This window comes from Poecilia reticulata, chromosome 4 (assembly GCF_904066995.2).
Source record: "Poecilia reticulata chromosome 4, P_reticulata-male-v2, whole genome shotgun sequence".
Taxonomy (NCBI): Eukaryota; Metazoa; Chordata; class Actinopteri; order Cyprinodontiformes; family Poeciliidae; genus Poecilia; species Poecilia reticulata.
In genome coordinates this window covers 24,217,481-24,241,848 of record NC_088833.1, presented here as the reverse complement: position 1 = coordinate 24,241,848, position 24,368 = coordinate 24,217,481, and the positions used below count along the sequence as shown (strand labels likewise).

General features: G+C 40.4%; 3 protein-coding genes and 2 long non-coding RNA genes across 9 annotated transcripts; 2 read left to right on the top strand and 3 right to left on the bottom strand.

Annotated features, from left to right (window-relative positions):
* Positions 1–808: 808 nt before the first annotated feature.
* On the bottom strand, positions 809–9,008 carry LOC103463767 (flavin-containing monooxygenase 5-like). 2 transcript variants are annotated; one of them, XM_008407347.3, is made up of 10 exons: positions 6,652–9,008; positions 6,091–6,231; positions 5,248–5,436; positions 4,987–5,152; positions 3,969–4,111; positions 3,405–3,601; positions 3,094–3,241; positions 2,807–3,014; positions 1,715–1,787; positions 809–1,635 (listed from the first exon to the last, which is right to left on the bottom strand). In XM_008407347.3, exons 2-10 carry the CDS (start codon positions 6,220–6,222, stop codon positions 1,221–1,223), a joined length of 1,671 nt encoding a protein of 556 aa, XP_008405569.2. In that variant the 5' UTR covers positions 6,223–6,231; positions 6,652–9,008; the 3' UTR covers positions 809–1,220. The 2 variants fall into 2 exon arrangements, with proteins under 2 accessions (XP_008405569.2, XP_008405570.2); XM_008407348.3 differs by lacking the exon at positions 6,652–9,008 and adding an exon at positions 6,409–6,616.
* Positions 6,791–14,042, bottom strand: LOC103463764 (flavin-containing monooxygenase 5-like). 3 transcript variants are annotated; one of them, XM_008407342.2, is made up of 10 exons: positions 13,917–14,042; positions 12,182–12,360; positions 11,865–12,053; positions 11,610–11,775; positions 11,383–11,525; positions 11,098–11,294; positions 10,223–10,358; positions 9,741–9,960; positions 9,530–9,602; positions 6,791–9,427 (listed from the first exon to the last, which is right to left on the bottom strand). In XM_008407342.2, exons 2-10 carry the CDS (start codon positions 12,311–12,313, stop codon positions 9,037–9,039), a joined length of 1,647 nt encoding a protein of 548 aa, XP_008405564.2. In that variant the 5' UTR covers positions 12,314–12,360; positions 13,917–14,042; the 3' UTR covers positions 6,791–9,036. The 3 variants fall into 3 exon arrangements, 2 of the variants coding, with proteins under 2 accessions (XP_008405564.2, XP_008405565.2); XM_008407343.3 differs by lacking the exon at positions 13,917–14,042 and adding an exon at positions 12,712–13,556; XR_014087344.1 differs by lacking the exon at positions 6,791–9,427 and having other exon boundaries at positions 9,741–9,902.
* Positions 14,043–15,158: 1,116 nt separating this feature from the next.
* Positions 15,159–24,103, bottom strand: LOC103463766 (flavin-containing monooxygenase 5-like). 2 transcript variants are annotated; one of them, XM_081606514.1, is made up of 11 exons: positions 23,615–24,103; positions 19,221–19,354; positions 18,569–18,757; positions 18,325–18,490; positions 18,108–18,250; positions 17,817–18,016; positions 17,084–17,317; positions 16,824–16,945; positions 16,148–16,220; positions 16,000–16,069; positions 15,159–15,921 (listed from the first exon to the last, which is right to left on the bottom strand). In XM_081606514.1, the coding sequence occupies exons 2-11, from the start codon at positions 19,350–19,352 to the stop codon at positions 15,583–15,585; spliced, it is 1,668 nt and encodes a 555-aa protein (XP_081462640.1). In that variant the 5' UTR covers positions 19,353–19,354; positions 23,615–24,103; the 3' UTR covers positions 15,159–15,582. The 2 variants fall into 2 exon arrangements, with proteins under 2 accessions (XP_081462640.1, XP_008405568.1); XM_008407346.2 differs by lacking the exon at positions 23,615–24,103 and having other exon boundaries at positions 19,148–19,233.
* Positions 15,449–17,609, top strand: LOC108166261 (uncharacterized). Its single transcript, XR_001776571.2, has 6 exons — positions 15,449–15,562; positions 15,658–15,834; positions 15,965–16,091; positions 16,585–16,638; positions 16,842–16,973; positions 17,092–17,609. It is a non-coding gene; the product is annotated as an uncharacterized LOC108166261 (long non-coding RNA).
* Positions 19,931–21,434, top strand: LOC145551494 (uncharacterized). The gene is made up of 3 exons (XR_014087343.1): positions 19,931–20,167; positions 20,421–20,962; positions 21,042–21,434. It is a non-coding gene; the product is annotated as an uncharacterized LOC145551494 (long non-coding RNA).
* Positions 24,104–24,368: the final 265 nt, after the last annotated feature.

The following is a 24,368-nucleotide window of genomic DNA, read 5'->3' as shown; positions in this document are numbered from 1 at the left end:
TAAAGGGTTTGAGAAAAGTTGCCAGAAAGCTGTTAAAAGATGACTAGTTACACGGAAAGGTTTTGTGAAGCAAAGAACAAGGTCCTTTGGCTTTAAATACAAAGATTGTTAAATGTTTTCAGCTCAGTTTGACTTCAGTCTGTCGTTAAATACATAAAAATCTATTTTTATGCATTTAGTTTATTAAATTAAGATTTTCTGTGTCAGACAAACACAAAGTGAGTTATATTATATATAAAAGTTGAAGGAAAATAATACTTGCTTTTCAAATTTTCTTTTACAAACAAAAGTCTGAAAAGTGTGGTGTGCATTTGCACATCTATAGATTTTCTCTATGTTTTCTCGTGCATTCTGAGTCAGTCCCTCACAGAAATCCTTTTTGCTGCTGTTGCAGCTGCAAGTATTTTTGTGCTGTCGGTATCCGTTTGAGGCATTTAAAGATGGCAATTTAGTCTATTTATGTCCTAAAGCAGATTAACCAGTTTAAGGTCTGCACTTTCCTTGGGTCACTACTGTTCATTGAACCAAAACATCTTCTTTCATGTTTGCTCTGTTCACTACATGGTTTGTGGCATTTTCCCATCTTGGCAGGATGAATAATTAGTTGCACTAGATTGTATCCGAGTATCTGAATTATGAATGCATGCCTCACAATTGCCCTTCATTTCACAACTATTTACTATTTTGTGTTGGTCTACCACATAAAAATATAATAAAATGTATACTAAAGTTTGTGCTGTAATGTGACTAAAGGCTCAGGATGGATTTTGGTTTCTGTCTGTAAACTTGGAAGAAAGAAAGAAGAAAAAACTTTTACACAACCTTTATTAGATGAAGTGCATACATGCTTTCAAGAGAGGGTTTCAGAGTGTAAGAATTAAAAATACACACTATATTTGGTCTTAAATGAATGCATGGAGGCATTTCAAAACTTAAAATGAGAACAAAGGCTGTAGGTGTTGCAACAGATTTATAAAATTATATAAACCAAGGACTACAGGAAGCTAACTATGCAGAAAGGCTCTATTTGGTCAAAGAGAGAATAAAGTATTGTCAAGTTTTAGTTTTAGCCATTTAAAAAGATCAGAAGTGAAACAGTATGCAGCAAAGTTTATGAGTTAAAACCGCAATTAAAGGCAAATGTAATCAGTCATGGCATGAGCTTCAACCCTGCAAGGACAAGCGGGTAGAGATAATTGATGAACGAATGGACATTAGCGTCATTGTGTGGGGAGGGAGGATTTCACTCTGTCCAGCAAGGCAGCAGGATCCTGCAGAAACGCAGAGAGGCTGCTCCGATTGTAGTAGGCGGCCAATCCCACCGCCGCCGCGGACAGAAGCAGAGGGAACTTCAGAGATCTCCGTCGCTCGGGGTCTTTGCACGGCCTGGTCTGCAAGGGCTGAGAGACTCTCTCCCACTGGGTAAGGATGGCCTTGCGGGCGCCGGCCCACTTTCCGGGTCCCCTGAGTCGATACTGGTAGGGGGTGCAGGGGCCGAACAGCACTTTCAGCCCCAGCCTGGGATCGGTCAGGAGCAGCCTGGAGACTCTGGGTCGGACTCCCACCAGGTTTGCAATCTCATCCATGTAGTCCATGTAGTCGACCTGGATGGTGTGTCTTTGACTGGTGACGTACCTGATAGCAAGGTTCGAGTTCAGCATGTGAACAGCATGACGCGCACAGAGGGTAATAAAAACCGTTGGATAACTTTTACCTTTTGGCCATGGCTTCCTGCTTGCACTGGATGTCTCTTTGCATGGTGGATAATGAGGGGAGCTTTATGCAACCTAAGCCAAAAAAAAAAAAAAGATATTTTATTAAGACATTGGAAAAGACACACGCGCAGTAAATATATTGGTAGCACATTTTTTGCAGATTTCTGACAAATCTGAACTGATTGCAGCTTTTTATGATTTATCTATAAGAACTATAACGTAAGAAGATGTAAAAACTGAATTTTAAATACGTTTTTCTCGCCTTCCTGCAATAAGCGGTTACAAAATAATTTTTGTTTGCTTGTCTTTTGCACTGTAAGTGCAGTTAAGAGCAGCAAGCATTACTAAAACCACCCCAAATGTGTTCCAAAGAAAACATACATTTTTAATGTAACTTAGCATTGCCAAAAGCATGTCAATATTTCCAAAATCCAGCATGATTCCTGACAGGAGGGAAGAAAATCAGGAAACATTTCTGTGCTCCATTCAATCTCCCAGTTATTTGCTGAAAGTCTTGCTCTCGCTCTCCCCCTTGCGGCAAGAATTAACAACAGACTTGTCTCGTCATTGAAAGTACAACTTCCTACAGAGTTTGTACTTCAGCTTCTCAGCACCTCGCTGATGCAGAGAATAACAAATTAACAGTTTTCCTCCCTTAGTAACGACTTTTACAGTGAGGCCACGCCCCTTCCCTTCTGGGCGGGGCTTTCACTCGCTCTTCCCCATTTAGCCTCTGTCAGATTTGTGTCCATTTGCAGCTCGTATGCCGTTCCTCCCTGTTTTACAGGTCCCGCGTTCACGCCCATATTCACGCACATATTGTGAGGAACACAACACCAATGGACACATCCAACTTGGCTAAAACCAAACTAGACATTAACTGGCTAGAGTGAGACGTGACAATGGAGGAGGGGTTAACGTTACTGTCAGTGCAATGGAGGAATGTTTACATTTTGGAAAAGATATCAGATTTTTCAGGTTTAGTTCAATTCTGTTTTCCAGCTGTTTTCTTAATTTATCTATACTACAAAAAAGTAATTTAATCAAATAAAGGTAGTCAATATGTTTTTTTTTGTTTTGTTTTTTTTTACCTTTGAAGACCCTTGTAGCCCATCGAGCCTGCATTTCACTGATGGGCATGACGGCTCCCAGTGGTTGCACCAGTCCAATGATGGCCAGCGTGGGGCGGTCCAGGTCAGGTGGAAACACAAACTTGTACAGAGATGCGTGGTTATCAGTCACTGGGACCACATTAGAGGCCAGAAAAGGAAAGGAAAACTTGTAACCTGTTGCAAACACCTTCAAGACACAAAGAGAGGTTGTCAATCCTTGTCCCAGTGCTGCCACTTTGTTTGCACAAAAAGACAATTAAACCCACCACAAGGTCAACATCGTCCACTACGCTTCCATCGTCAAACTCGACAGAGGAGCCATGAAATCTGCGGATATTGGGTTTTACTTGAACGGTTCCGGACAGGATGCGGTTGGGAAGGTCATCATTGACGGTAGGATGTTGACTGAACAACCTGAGAAACAGGAGGCACAAAGGGGCTAAATTCACAACTTAGCTGCAGGAATCATAAGAATTTTATTGATAAGGCCTGAAGTAAGGCAAATTCAATGACAGTTGCATTGGTAAGATTCAGTGTTTTTTTGCATGTTGTAATAGAATCTGCAAACATCCAGTACCTGTGTTTGGGCTTTAGACTGTACAGAGCATGGTTCATTCTGCTGTTGAGTTGGTTCTCCACAATGGAGGATATATAGTCAGAGGGAAGGATGTGACGCAGAAAATTCTTCATTCTGTTATACAGTAAATCAAGCGGCATCCCATTGTCTCCAACTCTGTGCAGAATCCAGGCTCCCCTTCGAGTGCTCAGGTAAACCTGAAAGAACAAAAAGTTGCCACTTTTAGGAAATCTTCATGTAAATACCACTGAGAGTTTAAACCAAAAGGGAAAATATATTTGTTTTTCTTTTTTGCTTGTAAACCAAGCACAAACCCTCAATTTTTAGTGGAGAGTTTGTGCACAAAGATTTGTAAAAACACAACTTCCATCACTTTCCTTTCACTTCATAAACTATTCAGTGTTGCTCTGCCATTTGAAATCCTAAGCAAATACACTGAATTTATGCTTGTGTCAAGACAAAATGTGAAAACATTCATGGAGGTGACGGTCTTTAGTTGAAAGCTTCATAAAGTTCATCTCGGTTTAAAGACGCGAGTCGGGTCCGAGGTGATTTCAGTCCCACCTGCTTGGCGAATCTGCTCAGTTCGACTGCAATGTCTCCCCCGGAGTTTCCTATTCCGATCACCACCACCTTTTTGTTTCTCCACTGCTCTGGAGTCTTGTAGTCTCTGCTGTGGAAATACTCTCCCTTGAAAGTCTCGATGCCTGAGACAAAAACAGAAGATTTTTATTCGTCATTATGCTGCTAGAAAACAACAAAATTGCAGTGGTCTCCTCGGTGATATAGAAAAAATAATAATATATGTATATAAAGAAACTATGAAAAGGGGAAAAACTCAGGAGAATATAAAAGATAAATTAAAACAAGTTTGTACTGAGAGTTGAAATTGCACTTGTAGGCATTTTTACGCGAATGATAAAGTGTGAAAGCAACAATAGCAGCAAAGGCCTGAAGCAGAGAGAAAATAAAGAGTAGTGGACCCGCTGCAAACGTCTAGCAGTTTTAAGGTGCAGTGAATGGGTGTGATTGTGTCTGCAGGGGGCAAAGGTGAGACGTAGGGGTGGGGGGTTAGATAAAAACTAGGTGTTTGCAGGTTGCAGACACTATAGTATTGCTCGGTGTTGTTGCTGATAATAAACCACTTTACTGTTCAGTAAAGAGTTCCCACAACATGATAAGCTAAGCTGTTTCAAAGGTTGCTAGGTTTTGCAGTTGTGCTCAACATACAACAGAAGGTGTTAGATAAAAACAAGGTTATTTATATGTTCAGTGCCCTGAACAGAGTTATCCGTTTTGTTTGTTCCTTTTTAAACCTTTTGTTACAGAGCAGACACAAATTTCAACATGCTTTATCAGGATTTTTTTAAAGGGGCGGGGATGGGGTGAATACAAATGTACACCACAATTTTCAGATTTTCGCATCTGCAAAAAATAGAAAACCTATATCTCCTTTTTCATTTCTCATCACAAATATGCTCTAGTATTATGCTGGTGCGTCGCCTAAAAGTACATTCAAGTTTGTTGTCGCCACTACGAATGTGAAACAGTTTGAAGGGTGTAAACCTTTCCGAGGCGTTACCGGGGAAGTCATGGAGAGGCAGGTGAGGGTGGCAGTGATGTCCGATGCAGATCATCACAGCGTCAAAAATGTGCCTCTCCTTTTTGCCGTCCTTGTTCTCCGTTTCGACATCCCACTGTCCCGAACGGGAAAAATCGGACCTCCTCTTTATGTTCACGACTCGGGTCTGGGGGAAACAGAAAGACAGAGACAGTCGGCCACGGAGGTCGACCACCGCACGCGTCGGAGGCGGAAGACTAACGTTGGCAGTCGCGTCCTTACGTGTAAGCGGATGTGCTTGGTGAGCTGGAAGTGGTCCGCGTACATCCGAAAGTAGTCCATGATGAGAGAGTTGTGCATGAAGTTCGGAAAGTGTGCAGGGATGGGGAAGTCACTGTAGCACATCATCTCCTTGGAGGTGTTGATGATGAGTGAATTGTAGATGCTGGCGCGGTCCGGCTCTGGATTCTCCTGCAGCGACAGACAGCTGAGGCTTAAACAAAGTCCACTGAGTTCTCCATGCTGTGAAAGTACAGCTGCATCTCCACTCCAAAAAGTTGAACTTTAAGCATATAGTTTTGATAATCTACATCATTCTGTCTTATTGCTAATGTAAGCCCAAATTAAAATTTTTCAGAAAATGTGAAAATGACATGGAAGCCCAAACTGTTCCTCCCACCCACTTAGATTTTTTTTTGCCACTTCCCCTTTTCCTCCAGACGCTTGGGACATTGATTTCCAATTGAAATTTTACACATAATTGATCAGATTTTGCTTTACAATTTTGCAAGCAACTGGGACTATCACAAGGAATGCTCCTGTGATTTTTCCTTCCACTGAACGTTCCAGCTATATGCTAGGATACGGCTCTCTGAACATACAGCTCACCAATTACCCTTCACGGGGCAGTTCTTGCAGATTTTTTTTAGTCCTTTATCAAATTTTAATTCTCTAAAAAAACTGAAATTTCATTAACTATAAAGAACAAATGACCCCTGGAATGGACACCGCTTTCTGTGTAATGAACCTGCTGTACAGAACTCAACCCGCCTCCACCACACACAAAAAAATATTCGATATTCTGATTAACCGAGGCGACCCTCGCTTCAAAATGCGTGCACCGACCTTAAACCTCCAGAGACCTCCGATGTCATCGCTGCTCTCGAAGCAGACGGGCTCCAGCCCCTCGTCCAGGCAGCATTTCATGCAGGCCAGACCCGAACTCCCCGCTCCGACCACGGCCACGCGACGACTCATGCTTCAGCTCTGCGGAGCGGATCGTTGAGGAGAAAGAAATTCTTATTATTATTACCATCATTACCCTGCAGAACATCAACACGCATCCGTGCAGAGACGCGCGTCACGAAGCTGCATTTTATCTCATAGCTCAAGTTTAAAAAAACAAAAACAAAAAACTACAAAGCCGTACACACACACACACACCTCTCTCGCGTCAACACCTGATTAAACGACTCAAGAATCACCAACCAAATTAAAAACAACTTTTAAATTATTATTTTTTATATCTAGTCGAAAAGAGTGCAAAGCGTGACGCTCCTCCCTCCCTGAGATATTCAAAACAACAACAACTTCTGCTCCGAAGCTTCATTTTTGGCGCTTTCATTTCCAAGAAAACGACATGCATTCTCCTCTAAACGTGCCAAAAAGTGATCTTAAATGGCGTACCTTTTTGGTTCAATAGGAGGAAACCCGTTTCCTTGGTGTTTTATATAACTGCATGCAGTGGGTGGAGCGCAACCTGGAGCTTCGTCTGCAGACTGAACCTTTGCTTCTTCACAGAGACAGAGAGGAAAAGTAAACAGACTTCCTGGGCTGGGAAAAGCTTTAATACCCGCTACTTTAAACAATCATTAATCATGCTGCTGGCAACAACACCAACTGGAGCGATAGCTTACAGACATGACACAGAAGCTAAAAGACGAACGTTAAAAAGATGAGAGTTATTGATGAGGATATTTTATGACTTAGTCGGGTTTTTTTAAATCATTTGCAGTTGGTGACATTTTAGACGCAATGCGCTCGGTTTTGAGGCTTTGCGTGTTTTAAAAATACTCCCACAACCTTGTTTGAGAACGTGCTGTACGAGAGGAAGCTTTTATCCACGCCCTTAATAAATTACAGCCTTTTGTCCTGTACAGCAATACAGGACAAAAGCCACATTTTTTATGGAAAAAGTTTCAAAATATGCTGTTTGATTTATTGGTCCTGTTTTACTGACTTGAAATAATGGTACATTCAACCAATCAAATTTTCTTCTTGACTACCAGCTTTAGATTAAAATATCACATACATGTTAAAGAGCTCACATTGTTTCATTTTGATATGTGTTTCAGATATTTAACTGCTAAAACTAAAAATAAAAAACAACAAGCAAGAGTCCAAAACCTTCCGCTTTTAGCAAATAATTAAGTCATGAATTGTCTTGTGTATCTGTAGTTGATGATTAAAGCATCAACTTTACCTTTAGTCCAGAACTTTCTAATCATTCATTATTGTCTGACAATCACTCTCATACCCCAGTCTTAATGTTTGACCTTTGTGTTGTCCTGGATTAATTTTTATTTTTTTTAGCTAAAGAATAAGCACAGAATATTGTACTTTCTGTACAAAAAGGCCTTTATACAACTCCACATTTGGCCTGAAATCAACTCAAATACTCATTGAGCAATTGCTAAGCAAACAAGTATTCTTGTTGCAATGAAAATCTGAAATACGTTTGTTCAACTATAATTTCAACAGTATTCTGAGTCAATATTTTTGTAAGGTAAGGTAATTTGATTTATATAGCACATTTTCAGCAACAAGGCGATACAAAGTGCTTTACAGGAATTAAAAGGAAATACAAACAAAAATAACAAACCAAAGAAGAAGAAAAAAAATCTAATGTTGATCTAAAGTATGTAAACTATGTGCTAAGTATCCTCTGCTCTAATTCCATTTCTGGGTTGGAAGAACAGGAGTCTAAAAAGTAGCCTAATAATGTTCATCCAGAGTATATCAACTAGATAAACTAGAACAAAACAAAGCAAAAGTCACAACCTAAATATAGAAACATAATTTTTTTAATGCCCTCATTTCTTTTCAGAATAGCTCCAGTCCTGTCAGATTGGAGATGGAGGGCACGTAGACATTAGTTCCCAATTCTCAGTTAGATTTAGGTCTCGGAATTTTACTTTTTTTCTTTCCTTATTTCTTTTTTTTGTTTCACATTTATCTGATAAATTGTTAGATTTGTTGAAATTGACTACCTTACACAAAACTGTCTTTACAAAAATACAACTAGTTAGCAAATTTATGGTGTTAAAAAAAAAGTCAATTCACTCTTAAACTCAATCGCCAATGTTGCAGCATAACTGAATTGACAAACTCTTAATAATTACAATCCTGGTTCTTGGCAATGCTTCAATTATTTCAATGTCTTTAAAGCATTGTCCACAGTGGACAATGCTTTAAAGACATTGCTGGTAAATCATGTGTGTGATAAAACACATAATTCATTTTTTAATCACCTCCAGGTGAACAATCAGTTCACCAAATCTAAATTAGCTGCACCACATAAAGTGTGACTACCTGTTCTAGAGGAAGTCTCCATTAAGGATTCCAATCAGGTCTTTATAATTATGCAGAAGTGCTTTAACTGAAGCAGCTCACGGTCTAGTGTGCAAAAATCTTTAAAAAATTTTTTTTTAAATCACCTTCTTACTCAGACTTAACTGTTAAATGCTTCACTTTCTCTCCAAAGCTTGAAGCTTGGTTATTTACTCATTATTTACTTAATTGTTTGACGGTGGCAAAGGAGCTCATTATTAGCTGAGTCTCCATTGTTAACCATAAAATTGAAATTTCAAAGATAAATTCTCTTAAATTGGCTTAATAGAAATGTTTATTTTTCGAGCTACACTATAATGGGGTGGGTTTGTGGTCGTATCCAAATAAATGTATTTTGCAAAACTGCTATGGAAACGCTTTTTCCCCTTGTTGCGTGATCGATTGTCGAATGTTACTATTGGCGAAACGTCGACGAAGACGTTGTACCACGCCGTATGTTGATCAAAGTTGGGGGGCTACGGAGGGAAGAAAAGGAAGGTGCCAATTGTAGATTAAGTAGCACAGCAGGGCAGCTCCTGCAATAAAAGCCAGGAGGATGCTCAGAATAGAAGAGGCCTCATTTCCTGGTTCTTCTGAAACCACTCTGGTTCTGAAAGGACGAGTTATCCGCTGCTTCTGCGTGAAGATGGCTTGACGGGCTCCGGCCCACTTCCCTGGCCCACTCAGGCGGTACTGGTACGAAGTGCGGGGACCCAAAACGACCTGCAGTGCCAGCGTGGGTTCTGTGAAAAGGAGCTGCAGTATGTTTGGCTTTGATCCCACCTGCTCAGCCAGAGAGTCCGTATAGGGTATGACGTCCACCTGCAGGGGGTTCCGCTCAGAGCACACAAACCTGACGGAGAGAGAGTCCAATTAGTTCATGTTTATTGCAATGATCAGTTTTAGCACCAACAATAAGTCTATATGAACAGCTGTGCGATTTAGCAGGAGTTACTTCCGGTTCATTGTTGCCGTTTCTGTCTCAATTTCCTTCACCATGATGTCTTCTGCTGGGAGGGATATTAAACCTGCAGGCAAAACATTGAAAGAAAGTGGAAAAAAAACACTTTCCAGGGGTGCAACATTTACGTTCCAGAGATACCTATAACTTTTTTCTTAAACCCAGTGGTTACAAAACTTGCAGGAAATTTAAATCACGTGTCTACCTTTAAACACTCTTGTAGCCCAGCGGGCCTGCATCTCCGCCATGCTGTTGATGGCACCTAAGCCGTGGATGAAGCCCACCACCGCTAGAGTTGGGTGGGCAAGCATGGGTGGGACCACGTGCTTGTAGAGACGCAGCCTGTAGTCAGATTTAGCCTGAAGATCTGGGGGCAGGAAAGGGAAGCTGTAGTTGTACCCTGTGGCAAACACCACAGCATCCACCTGGAATACACGCAATATAAACCTGTCACAACGCAGTAACGCGTGCCGCTAGTAAAACTGTATTAAAACCATCTTTGCCTTTCAGAATTCGGATATTTTTAAAGTTTCCGATAATGTTCTGTGAAAGCGAGACTCTATTGGTTTCCGCAGCTTCCTGTCTGCGCTGCCTGGAGACTTAAGACGTCCACAGTGCAGAATACAAATAATGTTTGTAATCCTGGCCGACATTAAATATATGCAGGGTTTTTAAACACATATCTACCTTGTCTATGACGCTCCCGTCAGTAAAGACCACGCTGGTCTCCCTGAACTCCTTCACGTTGGGCTTCACCTGGATACGGCCGGAGATGATCCGACCTGGAAGGTCATCGTTTATGACAGGAATCTGTGCCCAAAAGCTGGAGGAGAAACGTTAAAAGTTTGGAGGAATTTATGGATCCCATTTGACACAAAGCAAAGTATGTATGCAATCTTTACACAACCATAAAAAGTCCCCAGCTCCTAACCTTCAGAGCCACATAAAGACAGTTACAAAGTTGGCCTTCTGTCACCTGAAGAACATATCCCGGATTAGAAGACGAATATGTCACAGCACAATCTAGAGAAATTTGTCCATGCGTTTATGTTTAGTCGCATCGATTACTGCAACAGCATCTTCACAGATCTGCCTAACAAATCAATCAAACAGCTGCAGCTGATCCAGAATGCTGCTGCTCACGTTCTCACTAAAACCAGGACGATAGAGCACATCACTCCAGTTTTAAAGTCCGTACACTGGCCAGGTCTTCTGGTTCTGCTCTGCATCAGAACCAGAACCAATTGATTCTACATTGCATGACTACATTGCACTTTGAAATGCCTTGTTACTGAAATGTGCTATACAAAGGAAATTTGATTGATTGGAATCTTGAAGCAAAATTTTGATTATGTTGAACATAATTGGATGCTTCTCGCAAGGTAATGATCTGTCCTGCAGCGCCACCACCAGGTCAAATATTTCTGTAATTCAGTACAACATGCAGGGAGAAACTAATGCGTAAAAAACTCAGTCCCAAGATTTAGAAAAGAAGGAACTCCTCATAAATCATCCATGCCACTTTTTTTTTTTTTGCAGTGACTTATAATGTTTTATAATACTTGTGTTTTGGTTTGAGGCCGTATAACTTGTGGTCAAAGAATTCATTCAGCTTCCTCTCCAACATCCAGTTGCTCCACGTGGGAAACAGCGAAGCCAGAGTCACAACCAGGCGACTATTCCAAGCTGCGTCAAACGGGAGGCCGCCTGGTCCAACACGACCGACAACCCATGCTCCGCTCCTGGTGCTCAGGTACACCTGCACGTCAGAGCAGCACTCAGTGGGAGGGTTTGATTTTTTTTTTTCCCTTTGTGAGACTTTTCATAAATACACGTGTATGCTTTACCCGCTCAGCAACTCGACTGATATCCACAGCAATGTCACAGCCACAGTTTCCAAATCCAATCACCACCACCCTCTTCCCCTCCAGACCCTTGGCGTTGCGGTATTCCCAGCTGTGGAAATACCTCCCCTTGAAACTCTCAATACCTGAGATTAAATGAAGAAAAAAAGAAAAGAAGTGCGCCCCAAACATTAAAAGCTGAATTAACAGCAGCTGACGACGGGTTTTACCTGAAAAGTGGCTGAGCGGCAGATGTGGCTGCGTGTAATGTCCGGTACAAACCATAACGGCGTCAAAAACATGCGTCTGCCTCCGACCGTCAGCCGTCTCTGTCTCCACGTCCCACTGTCCTGTCACATCGAAGTCCGGCCTCCGCCTCAAGCCGACCACCTTTGTCTGAGATAAACATTTTAGGTCAATCTGATGAAAATCACCCTGCTTGTGCAGTAGATACTTTGATTTCTGCAAACCTTTGGCTCACAGACCTGCAGATGTATGTGTTGCAGCAGGTTGAAGGTCTGAGCGTACAGACGGAGGTAGAGCAAGACCTCGGTGTGGTGCATGTTGTTGGGGAGTTCTGCAGGAGGAGGGAAGTCGCTGAAAGCCATCATCTCTTTGGAGCTGTTGATAATCACACACTGGTAGATGTTTGTTCGCCCAGGTACCAGCTTCTCCTGAGGAGAGGAAAAAACACTTTTCTTGTCAGCTTTACAGCATATGAGAACTATAACGATAGTAGTAATAAAAAACAAATGGTGACGTTAAGATGATTTCTGGTTGATTATTAATTATCGGGCCTCACTTTATATCTCCACAGCCCCCCAATGTCGTCGCTGCTTTCAAAGCACGTTGGCTCCAGGCCTTCATCCAAACAGGCTTTAATGCTGCTCAGACCACAGGGGCCGGCGCCGATCACTGCCACCTTCTGGACCATGACGGAAGAAGCGATGCAGCAGAGGAAGCCTTGACCCGCAGATTAAACTGCAGGAGAAGCAAGACAGGAGGAGAAAAAAAAAGTCAGGGAACATGGTCTGATTTCTAATCAGAATTATAGTGTGTGCACCTCTAATTTGTCTGTGCAGAAGGTTCAGTTGCTTTAAAGACTTGGCTGGGCCTGTTTTGTCATTAAAGACCATAAAGCAGTGTCGGAAGGAAGATTTGGATCAAATAAATACATTTTAAAATATTGAGACGTGTGAAAATGTCATCTAGTGTACCTAACACTTTCTCACATTCAGCTTTTGAGTTTGACAACAAGAGATTAATACTCCCGCCCTTAAATTAATGTAGTCACAAAAGCGAGCGTCGCTCCTTCACCCTGACGTTCCTTACCTCGGAGGAGGGGGCGCCGATCTATGTTTTCGCATCCACCTGAATAATGTGTAGTTGCGCCACTGCCCTGGGTGGTTGACTTTATCAGAAACCGCCACTGCACGGGACGTTTTAGTTCTGCCATTTCCAATCACAAAATTTTGGATTAGAAAATGACACTATATAAATAAAATCAAGTGTTTAATATCCAACAGGTTTTTCTTCGTTTTCTTTGGTTGCCTGCTACTTCCTTCCCCGTCCACCAGGTGTCACCGGTTGACTGAGCCCCTGGAGAGATGCGGTGTCGACCCCGTAGACACACCTGTGTCTAATCAGGAGCTGGCTGCTGTGGCGTGTTTATGGAGCGGCTGGCCAACACTTCAGTGGCTGAGTGTTTGCATACTATAGTAAACGTTTCTCCTCGTCGGCCTAGAACTAACCTCTGAGCATTTCTTTGTTGTGCTACTTCCTCTGAGTAACTCCTCATTATGTTCTCTTAGTCAAGTGTTCCCCGTTGTCTGCCAAGATCTCCAGCGGACGCTGTTGCCTCCTGGATCTCACCTTCACGACACCATAGGTATTACCGATCAGTCGCCAAGCTCCGTGCACTCACCCCTCCCGGTCCTACCCCAGCGGAATTTCTTCGAGACGCCACAGGTTGTTCCTGTAGGTTGCCTTAGCCCTGGGCTTAAGATCAGTGGCGCAACTACACATTATTCAGGAGGATGCGAGAACATAGATAAACAAACTGTTGAGCTTAAAGTGGCTTTAAGTTCCAACCAGGGTCCTCCACTTGGTAAACGTGGCTTCATTGAACTGTCAATTTTCTCCTTGCACAATAAAATCACCGTTCCACCGAAGCAACACACGGTCTGTCAAAAATTATACAATAGTCATATTTCTAGAGGAACGTAGTGAACTAATTTCAAACTCCTGCATAAAACCATTGACAAACACTGAAAGTCTTAGCTTTACAAACTAAAAATCACAGCGAAAAGTGCTGACTGACCTCCTCCCAAATCCCCCAAAACAGATGTAACAGTTTAAGATAATTATATTAAAGAAACTCTTGATAAAGCTGCACTTTGAAGAGTAATTTTATATAGCAACCATCTTAATCCCTTTAATCTTGGACTCAGAATATCCCTTCTCTTAGTATGACTTCAGTTTTCAATAAAAAAAAAAATCAAACAAGCTAAATGTTTAGCAGAGTTGACCAACCTTACCTTTTCTCTCCTGGGAGAAAGTAGTTTAGAGAAGCTGCATGTCCTCTTATTTAATCACTTGGTCGTGTTTCGGCTTGCAGAAATGCAGACAGGGCTGCCTGAAGATCAGATATGATTTCATCAAAAACGGATCAACAGTGTTTGGTCAGAGGGAGGGGAGGGTAGAGATCTGCAACTTTCATAATCCAAAGAGCGTTTCCTGATTAGATCTGCCTGTCTTACAGAATTAAATTACAGCTTCAAAATAATTGCTATTTAAAAATCTGCCTTATATTAGCTGGAAAACTATAAAATTGCCGGCATATTAAATTCTGGTTACGACAGGATGGATTACTGGGAAAGGGAGACAGGCAGCTCTAACCCTTGTCAGGAGCATTTAGCAGGTGCTTTTTGCAGCAGTGTTTCCCAAACCTGCCCTGAATGTTTTATTAGGTGATTTAAGACATCTGATTGAGACGACTGCAGTTCAGCGAACACTTGTTAATCAGCCATGCATTGAACTCGTGCTTTAAAGAGGATAACATCTACAATAAGCAGCGTGCTTTGAGGATCAGGGTTAAGAACCGTCGTTTTAGAGATGCTCGTACTGTCAAATGGTTCGTTCACAATAACCTGGTCTGAGCTTTGTGATGTAAACATTCAGAGATTCCCGCCCCCGTACTTGTATCCGTTAGTCTTCCACAGTTTGAGTTTCTGTACATTCCCAGGATCAACCTCTAGTGTCTTCTGTCAGAGTCAGGCGGCAGCCGACCCCAAAAGTGTGTTAGTTTACACTCGTCCCCAGAAACCTCAGCCTTATTGAGCTGGGGTGTCAAACTCATTTTCGACCACGTTCAAAAACCAGAATGCTCTTAAAGGGCCGGTTATGCCAGAATGTATTGATAAAACCCAATAAATAGTTAAAATATCAATAAAAAGCTGTTCTTCCCGGATTTTTTCTTTTTCAGTCAAAATTGCAGATTTTGTGGTGCCAATTTAGAAATGTTTGTAAGGAATTATATTTGTGCAAATGTATGACGTTAAATGTGACTTATTACTATCCATATCAATTACACTATAACATGACATCAGGTGAGGCTTCAGTAACTTAGACTAAATGTTTTCGACCAATTTTGAGAAGATTTGCAGTAAAATTTGAAAAAAAAAATGTGGAGATTTCTTGATTTTGTGTGAATTTTGCAGATTTGTTAAACACTGGGAGAAGTTATTGATGTCATTTGGAGTCTAAAGAACCACATAAGATAAGTATTACCAGGCCTTTAACTTGACATTTAAATTTCATTTGCATCAATACTGTAACAATGTTGCTATCTGGGCTTTCCAGTTGTGATGCTGCACATTGTCAAATCATTTACAGTCATTCTCTGCTAGAAATTATGCATGCTACGAAAAGGCAATATTGGATAATTAATAACTTAAAATCTTCATACACAAATTTAAGACAAATATGTATCACTTTACAAGGGTGTGATTTTTTTTTGTCAGTTATTATCTTGATTATCTTAGTTTGACATTTGTATGTTCTCGATAAAGAAACACAAAAGACAAACCCATGTCCAGATTATCTCTTATTCCCTGTGACGTCTCTTTGATGCAGCTGACTCTACATTAGCTCTTCTAAGTGGCGATTATTTCAAGTCTTTGAGGTTAGTCAGTGAACCATAAATCACAGAAAACCTTTACTCCTGCTCAACGTCTGGGTGGCACGTTGAACTAATGGGACAATCTTATGTGACAAAAGCAAAGCCATGACCATGGTTCCTGCACACGCCGTTAACCAAGGAGAACACAGGAAAGACCTCCGGACCTCTGGCTCTGGTACCGCTCTGCTTCTGAAAGGCTCAGCAACCCGCTCCCACTGCGTGAGAACGGCTTGTCTGGCTCCTGCCCACTGACCAGGTCCAGCGAGGCGATACTGGTAAGGAGTGCAGGGACCGAAGAAGATCTTCGCCCAGAGGACTGGGTCTGTTAGGAGCAGTCTCCAGAGATGTGGTTTAACACCAATCTGTGAGGAAAAGCTTATCAGTATTCGGTTGTCTGTGTCTTAGATGCTGGGAACTACAAAGTGTTAGGAGCTGCTCACCTCCTTGGCCATGAAATCCAAGTACTGGATGAAATCAACTTGGAGGACGGCTTGTTGTGGGTTAGGGAAGCTTAAAAAACACAAGAAGGAATGTAAGCGAACTTATTTTGGCGTAAAAATCAACTTTGAGTGTGAGAATGACAGCTACCTGTGCATGTTTCGCCTCCTATCAGCTTCAATGACTTCAACCATTTTCTGCATCGATGGGAGACGAGTCAAACCTGAAACGTTAAACATGTCATCTTCTTCATCCCCATATTAATTAACATTGTTTTGCAGTGATATTCAGAACTCTTGATCTTTTTTAGATATCTTCTAAAAACCACAAATTTAGATCAATAATATAATAAATGTTTTGAACTCATTACAAATTAGCTCAACCTAAGAATGGAAAACATTTGGGGACACAAAAAGTGCTGCCAGGATTTTTCAATTGCATTCAGTTCTGGGCTTTGACTAAACCATTCTAACATGACCGGAATTTGATCGAAGCCCTTCGTTGCAGCTGTGGCTGTATCTGAGGTCGCTGATGTGTTGAAAGGTGAACCTTTGCCCTAGTCTCTAATCATTTGCACTTTCCGACAGGTTGACTGTGGAAGGAAGACGGAGGGAGAATCCCCACATGCATGTGGAAGAAATGTATGACACACTTTCAGATTTTTATTTTTTTAAATTCTGAAAAACAACTTCACAATTAGGAATTACCTTTTGTGGGTCTGTCACACATAATTATTTTAAAATACGTTGAAGTTTGTGAGGCTAACATGTCAAAAGGGCAACGAATACTTTAGTAAGTCACTGTTTTTGTACATATTGTGTCTTACCTGAAAACACCTTAACAGCCCAGCGGACCTGCATCTCTACAATTGGCATGATTGGTCCCCTTACTTGGAAAAGACCCATGACGGCCAGCGTGGGTTGTTGCAGAGATGGAGGAAACACTCTTCTGAATTATGAAAAAAAAAAGGAAATAAGTAATCTTTCATAATATAAAGCACACGCTTTACGTCATGTTCTGTGACGCATCTCGTCTGTGCCCCTTAAACACTGAACTTTTCCCGTTAATTGTTCTGCTTTGACTTACTTGTACAGTGTCAGCTCACGGTGTGGCCCTTCAGACAGAGCAGAGGGCAAGAACGGGAAGATTCCTTTATATCCTGTGCAAAAGACCACGGCGTCAATGTTGTCTTCAACTGTCCCGTCTTCGAATGTAACTCCTGAGTCCTTGAAAGCTCGTATGTTGGGCTTCATGACAAGAGCGCCCTGAAGAATTCGACCAGGAAGATCATCGTTGACCAGAGGCCTTTTGTCCAAAAATCTGTTAAATAAATTGCAAAAGAGATGTTTATTGACAATTATTTGCAGGCCGCTGTGCAATAGCGCCTCTAAATTTTTATTTTGTCGTTTCTGTATTTTCTATATATTTTTGGGTTTTTCCTTCCCCCCGCCCCAGATTTCATGTCTGGTGCTTGACCTTGCTTTATGTTGTGTATTACTGTAAGGTTTTTACTTTTTCCTTGATGTTTTTTTGTTTTTCAGCTGAACTTATACGCCATATTGTGAGGTACATTTGAGATGCCCTTTCACCTATTGACCGGAAAATCTGGTGCAGCTCCCACATTGCCCAACAGTCTGGTTCTGAATGATCGCTTGATTGACCTTGTCGATTGGAGCGTTAGTGCCAGAGTGGTCCTCAGGGAGTTCCAGTTGGTATAAAAGGTTTTGCTGCGTGCTTTGCTAATTTGTCCGCGTTGAATTCAGCTCGTGTTGCTTTTGAGTAACAGTCAAAACTAGTGGGTGGAGTCAAACTGTGATACCTGTGTCTGGGCTTCAGACCGTAGAGTTCATGGTCACATTTCTGGTTCAGTGCTCTCTCTCCTGCCCAGTTGATTAACGTCGTGGGGAGCAGCTGCAGCAGCAGGATGTTGAACCTGGTGATCAATGACATATCCACAGGCAGGCCGCCATGGGCCATTCTGCTAATCACCCAGAACCCGTCCCGAACGCTGAGAAACGTCTGAGGAGGGTGGAGAATGTTAGATGTCGTCGTCGTCTCTCTTAGCTTCTCCAACAACGTGGCAGTTCTCCTGCGTCTGTCCTGTTCTCACCTTTTCTGCGGATCTGCTAATCTCTACCGCAACATCCCCTCCGGAGTTCCCAAAGCCAACGACCACCACCCTTTTACCCCTGAAGGAATCTGCGTCTTTATATTCCCAGCTGTGAAGAAGCCTGCCAAGGAATGTTTCGTGTCCTGTAGAGAAAACGTAACAGCTCAAAGGCAAAGGCTTTTATGATAGCGTGAATTTACTGAAGTAATCTTAATACCTTGAAAATCAGACAGGGGTAAGACCGGATGGGTGTAATGTCCTGAACACACCAGGACCGCATCAAAGATGTGTATTTCTTCCTCATTGTTTTTGTCTGCGGTCACTACATCCCACTGACCAGACACTGAGAAGTCTGGCCTTTGTGTAACGCTCCTCACAGTGGTCTGAAGTGTGTGCAGAAACGCAAGCATTAACATAGAGATCAACTACCTTTTCAAAGACAACAACGGAAGGGGACGGACCTGAAAGCGAATGTGTTGGAGCAGGTGGAAACGCTCAGCGTAGAGCCTGAAGTACTGCAGCAGCAGGGAGTTGTGCATGTAGTTGGGATAGTCATCAGGCATGGGGAAATCGCTGAAGCACATCAGCTCTTTGGAGGTGTTCACCACCAGAGAGCGGTAGATGCTGGATCGATCTGGTTCTGGAGACTCCTGCAGGCGCAGAAAAAAAAGAAGAAAAAAAAAGATGGGAGCTGTTAAAGAAGACCATTACTGTGCGTTACACGCTTACAAACACAAAAGACTTCATGATTCTGAAGTGGAAGAAAAAAGTGACACATTGAGTTCAATGTTTTTGTTTTTGTAAATAAGAGGGTTGCATTCCTATTTAACTCCCTTTAAAGTGAACCGTTTAGATCAAACTCAGTGCGGCCGACTGCCTTCAGAATCAATTTAACCAAACATTCGTGTGAAAGAAGGTCCTCTGGTAAGACAGGGCAAAAATCAAATCAAAAACTAAAACTACACATCAACCTAAACCCAATTCTCTAAACTAACTAAAAGAAAAATAAATAAATGCCTGACTTGAAAATTTATGTTTACCAAACAGCCTTAGGTTTTTCTTGAGTAGCAGCTTGACAAACAAGTTCTAACACAATTACTCCACCTGTCCCACCTTAAATTTCCACAGGCCACCAATGTCATCACTACTTTCAAAGCAGACAGGGTCCAAGCCCTCCTCCAGGCAGACTTTGACACAGGCCAGACCCGAACTGCCTGCACCGACTACTGCCACACGGCGAACCATCGCTGAGGGGAAACAGGATTGTCAGAGGTTTCATCTTGCAAAGCAACATTTCAGTTTTGCACAACGAAACCATCTTCACGCAATCACTCTTTTCTGTTTCAATGCAGTGATTCTTGAAAATAGGGACAAAACAGGTCCTATGGAGAAAGCACAAAATTTGAATAAAATATACACAAAATATAAATTTTTCAAATATCTGACTAAACTAACCTGGGTCATGTGAGCACAACAATATATATTTTCCTGGTGTTTGCTGAATATTTTTCTTATTTTAAACATTGTAGTCGGTGGATGATGCCTGTAAAAACCCTTGTCCAGGAGCAGAACTCAATATATTATAATAGTTTAAAACAAATAAAAAAATACTAAAATTATATATTATGACAATTAATTATAAATAATTATAAAAGTATCAATAAATTGAATTAAAAATAATTTTTATATATTTTCCAACTCCATTGAAATTGGTCCCTAGTTTTTGCCAACACCGTCAGACAAAGAAAAAGAATGTAAAAAAATCAGGCATTATTGGGGGGCACCAGAACTTCTGAGGACCCCATGATCTCTTTCTTTGCTAAGTGGAGAAGGTCCTCGCTGCAGCATGCAGAAAGGGGCGGGGACGGACCACTGTCAGCCTCATACCTTATATGGAAATGGGACCATTGCACTCCGGAAGTGAAGGGGGCGCTATTTTCCTAATTTCTAGTATAAATACCTTAAAGAAGCGGGTTTGAGATGCCGATTGAAAGAAGTTTGAGAGGGTTCATGTGTTCGGCACACGATCCAAAATGGAAAAGGCGCAAAGTCAGCAAAAGGTATTTTTACCTTCTTTAAAATTTTTATCACATAGTAAATCAATACGCTTTTCTAGATGACGTTGAGCATATAATAAACAGCTGTAGACTATTTAAATGCGTAATTCATAGAAGGTAAGGTTAAATTTAGCATGTAGCATAGCTAATTATTTCCCTGCAGGGCACCATTAGATAAAAATAGAAAAGTAAATAAAATGTATAATTGATAAGTGTATTTTATGCTCAAACTTTGTTTTTTTATTTTATTTAACAGATCCACGTTTCTATTTGTAACATTCGTAACGGAGAGAAGATTATTCCGGATATTTCTGTCCTCTTTGCTCATACAAAGCCGATGAGTCGTTTAAGGTACAGAATCACATAACAAGAACTGCTACGGTTCAACATAACGGTATGTAAAGCTACACTTACACTATCATTTATTTATTTACCTTCTTAACAGTTTTGTAGTTGGTTTTTTTTTCATAAAAAAGACTAGAAAAAGGTTAATCCTTTTTGAAATATGTTTTTGCACGCCAACATTTCTGGAAAGTCTAACACTTTTTATAAACTAAAAGCTGCCATCAAAGGTGGGTGTAGTTCCCTCATAGCCATTATTCTGGTGATAGTCTTGCAATGCACCTGTTTTTCTGTAATTTTCAGATGCCTTTGGATGTACTGGAAGCTGTTCTCCAGAGGTGATACTAGCACAGGGAGATGCAGCTTACCTCACCTTGGCATTAACCTGCAAGCGCTTTAAAGCCATTGTGTCTGACCCAGTGTTCAGGAAGAGGACTCACTTTGCTTGGCTGGATGGTAAGAACCTTTGACTTTTTTCCACATAAAACATGTTAAATTAGATTTAAACTACATGAAATTTATCATTCATTTACAGGTGAGATCAACTGGGGTAAATTTTCAAAGTCATTCAAGGCAGAAAACCGGATTCCTTTTGCAGTTGTTACGTGTTCTTCCTGTAACCGGCAATATAAAGACTGTGTGGGCTTCACTGGAAATGGAAGACGAGGAGATTACCCTCGTTACTACTGTGATGGCAGACCTGGACACTGCCCTTGATGTCAGTACTGAATGCGAGGAGAATAATAGTTGTTTTCCACAGTCTTTCACACATTTCAGTTGTCACACATTGTTCTTTTTTGGTGACATCTTTGTCAATCTGTTCTGCTGACATTTGGATTTGTTCTGTCATCCTTTAGTTTTTCACAATGTGTTCTTTAAACATTATGTAAATTTTTTAGTGTTCCTTTTGTTGTAGTTCAGTTGATTTATATTATTTCGTTTTTTGGTAGAACTGTTGTTTCCAGGAAAAGTAACATTGTGGCTCTAATATATTAAAGAGAAAGTAGAACCAATAAAGTAGTTGTAAATATATTGTAACAGCATTGTTTAACAATTGGATAACCTTGTTTTAAAATTTTGAAATACAAGCAAAGATAATACCTTTCAGTATTTCATGTGTAACGTTTCATATACTTTAACAATGACTGGAAGAAATAAAAATTGTCTTTGCAAACCTCAGTCGTTTATGTTTTAGCAATCAGAATCAACAGTTTTTATTTAAATAAAGCAACCAAATACAGAAACATGTTCAGTTAGAATCATACCATAATACAAAGATTAAAGGTATGCTGAGCGACGGTGGAGACCGGGTGGAGGTGATGGAAACTCGGGTGAGGAGCAGTTGTTCACATCAAGCCGGACTTTATGAAGGGTAATTCAAGAAGATGAGGAGACCGGCGCCGATAGGCTGAGACGGAGGCGCATGATGAGCTGATTGGCTGAATTGAAGAGCGTTAGAATGTACACATAAGCCTGATTTATTTATCTGGTGACTTCAAAGAAGCTTCATACAGAAACAATGATTAATCCACAGTGGATCATTCTCTTGTCAAATAAACTTTCTAAAATCTACTTTCTCTGAGTGTTTCCAGTTTGAAGCTACATTTAAAGTTTTACAAAAGTCTCTCTGGGTTTTGCAACAATTGAATATTTGAGCGCAGTTTGTGAATCAAATACAACTGGTAGAGTTGATATAGAATTTCTAAATTGAATAGTGGGACACCAGTCCAGTGTCTTTTATCAGATTACTGGTTAAGCTGGAGTCCTTACAGGAAAGGTTTCCAATGAGACTTTATGGTAAACAATGACAATAGTTGAGCTCACCTGCAACCAAGCATAATAGTTTTTGGCACTAGTTATATTTTATATTTAAATTTATTTATTATAAGAGTACGTTTCACTACATCACAATCTATTAATTGAACTACAGCGTTCTTGAAGTATTTGGTATCTGTTTTCTTAATCTAGGATGGACTGGTGATCTGCCCAGGGTCATGCGTGCGTGTATGATAATTAATGGATGGATAAATGTGTTCCTAAATATTTTTTAAGCCTTTTGTTTCAGCTAGATTGGGTGACAATAGATAAATACATATACATAATAATTCATTATTGTTGCTTGTTTTAAGTTGTTTATTACTAATGTGATTTTAACATTAAAAAACAATAGTTTTAATTATTTTTTTAAAGGGACATACCACGTTACATTTTTATTTCTATTATTATTATTATTATTATCAATATTATTATTATTATTATTATTATTATTAACGCGGCTGGTACAGGAAATAGCGCCACTAGCGCCCCCTTCACTTCCGGATTGCAATGGTCCCATTTCCATATAAGGTAAGAGGCTGACAGTGGTCCGTCCCCGCCCCTTTCTGCATGCTGCAGCGAGGTGTACTTGGCTTTCTTTGCCAAGAGGGCTAGTTAGCTTTAATTAGCTTATGTTATTCTTTAGTTTTTTTCTTCTGTCTTATTCCTAAGTTGCTTGTCACAACCATGATGCGTCAACTCCATAACTGACCATTTACAAAACTTTGATGAAATTTTGTGAAATAAAAGCTTAATTTTGGTGTACTGTAAAGATTTCATGGACCTGATGAGCTACAATATGGAATAACATCATATAAATTGAGGTAGTTTGACTTTTTGTTAACTCAGTCAATGTCAACTACATCGGAGTTTTTGTGACTCTTTCCGTGGGTCAGGTCGATTAAAAATGTAATTTTTAAAATAATGTTGCAACTGAGAGCCTGCACCTTAGCATCTTTACATTTCCAAAACATTATTTGTCATATTTGCATACATAATGTTGACAAATTATTTTTTTTTTAAATGGGAAAATTAAAACCCATTTTGTCCCTATTCTCAAGAATCACTGAATAAAGTTTTATTCAAAAACAAAAAAAAAGTTATGTACTTCCTCGATTAGCTGTGAAGATGACACAAAAAGTGTTTGAATAACATCAAAAACTAAAATCTATGCGAGTTACTGAACAATACAGAAATGAACTTAGCAGCAGTTAACAATGATTAATTACCATTACATGATTTCACTAGTATTAGCTTGCAAAGCATGTATAACAATAGACTTATTTTACTCACCTGGGCTCCAGAGAGAAAGAGTCAAGCCGTTGCTTTGCAATTATTTAGCAACAATAATCATATTTTTGCAGTCTGTGAGAAATGCTACATGTGCTCAACAGCTTTTGTGGCAAGCTGTGTAAAAAAAAAGGTTGCCTTTAGGCAGCAACTGTAAACCGAGCCGCTGCGGCTTCGTCACCAGTCAGGCAGAGGAGGGACTTTAACCCTCCGTGGTGCTGAGCGAATTATTTGCAGGGTTGACCAGATGGTACGCTTAAAATATTCTTTGCAAGATTTTAAACATACAAATAAAAAAACAAACAAACAAAAAAAGAACACTGTGAACAACAAAGTAAGTTTTCAGAAGGTATAAAAATTCTGTCTGTGTATTTTCTCTGAGAAAATACTGATATGTCGCTACATCAAATATTTGAGCTGAACTAAACTAAGCTAAGCTATAAAAAAAAACATGTTTTGTTATAATGCATTTATCCACATATGTGAATTAATACTCTAAAACATGAACTGCATAATAAAAATATAGAGATCTGAGTATAGACTTATTATTGGATTGGAATAAGCTGAACTAATCTGAACCAAAATAGATTTGACAGTTTTGTGAAAGAATATTTGCCCCCTAATGGTTACTTCTACTGTTTTCTTTCTTAAGTTTTGCATCAGGGATAAACGTGAATAAGCATAATATGCATTTTCAAATGATTTTTTTTTTAAAGGGGAAGAAGTTGTTCAAACGACCTGGCTCTATGTGAAGAAA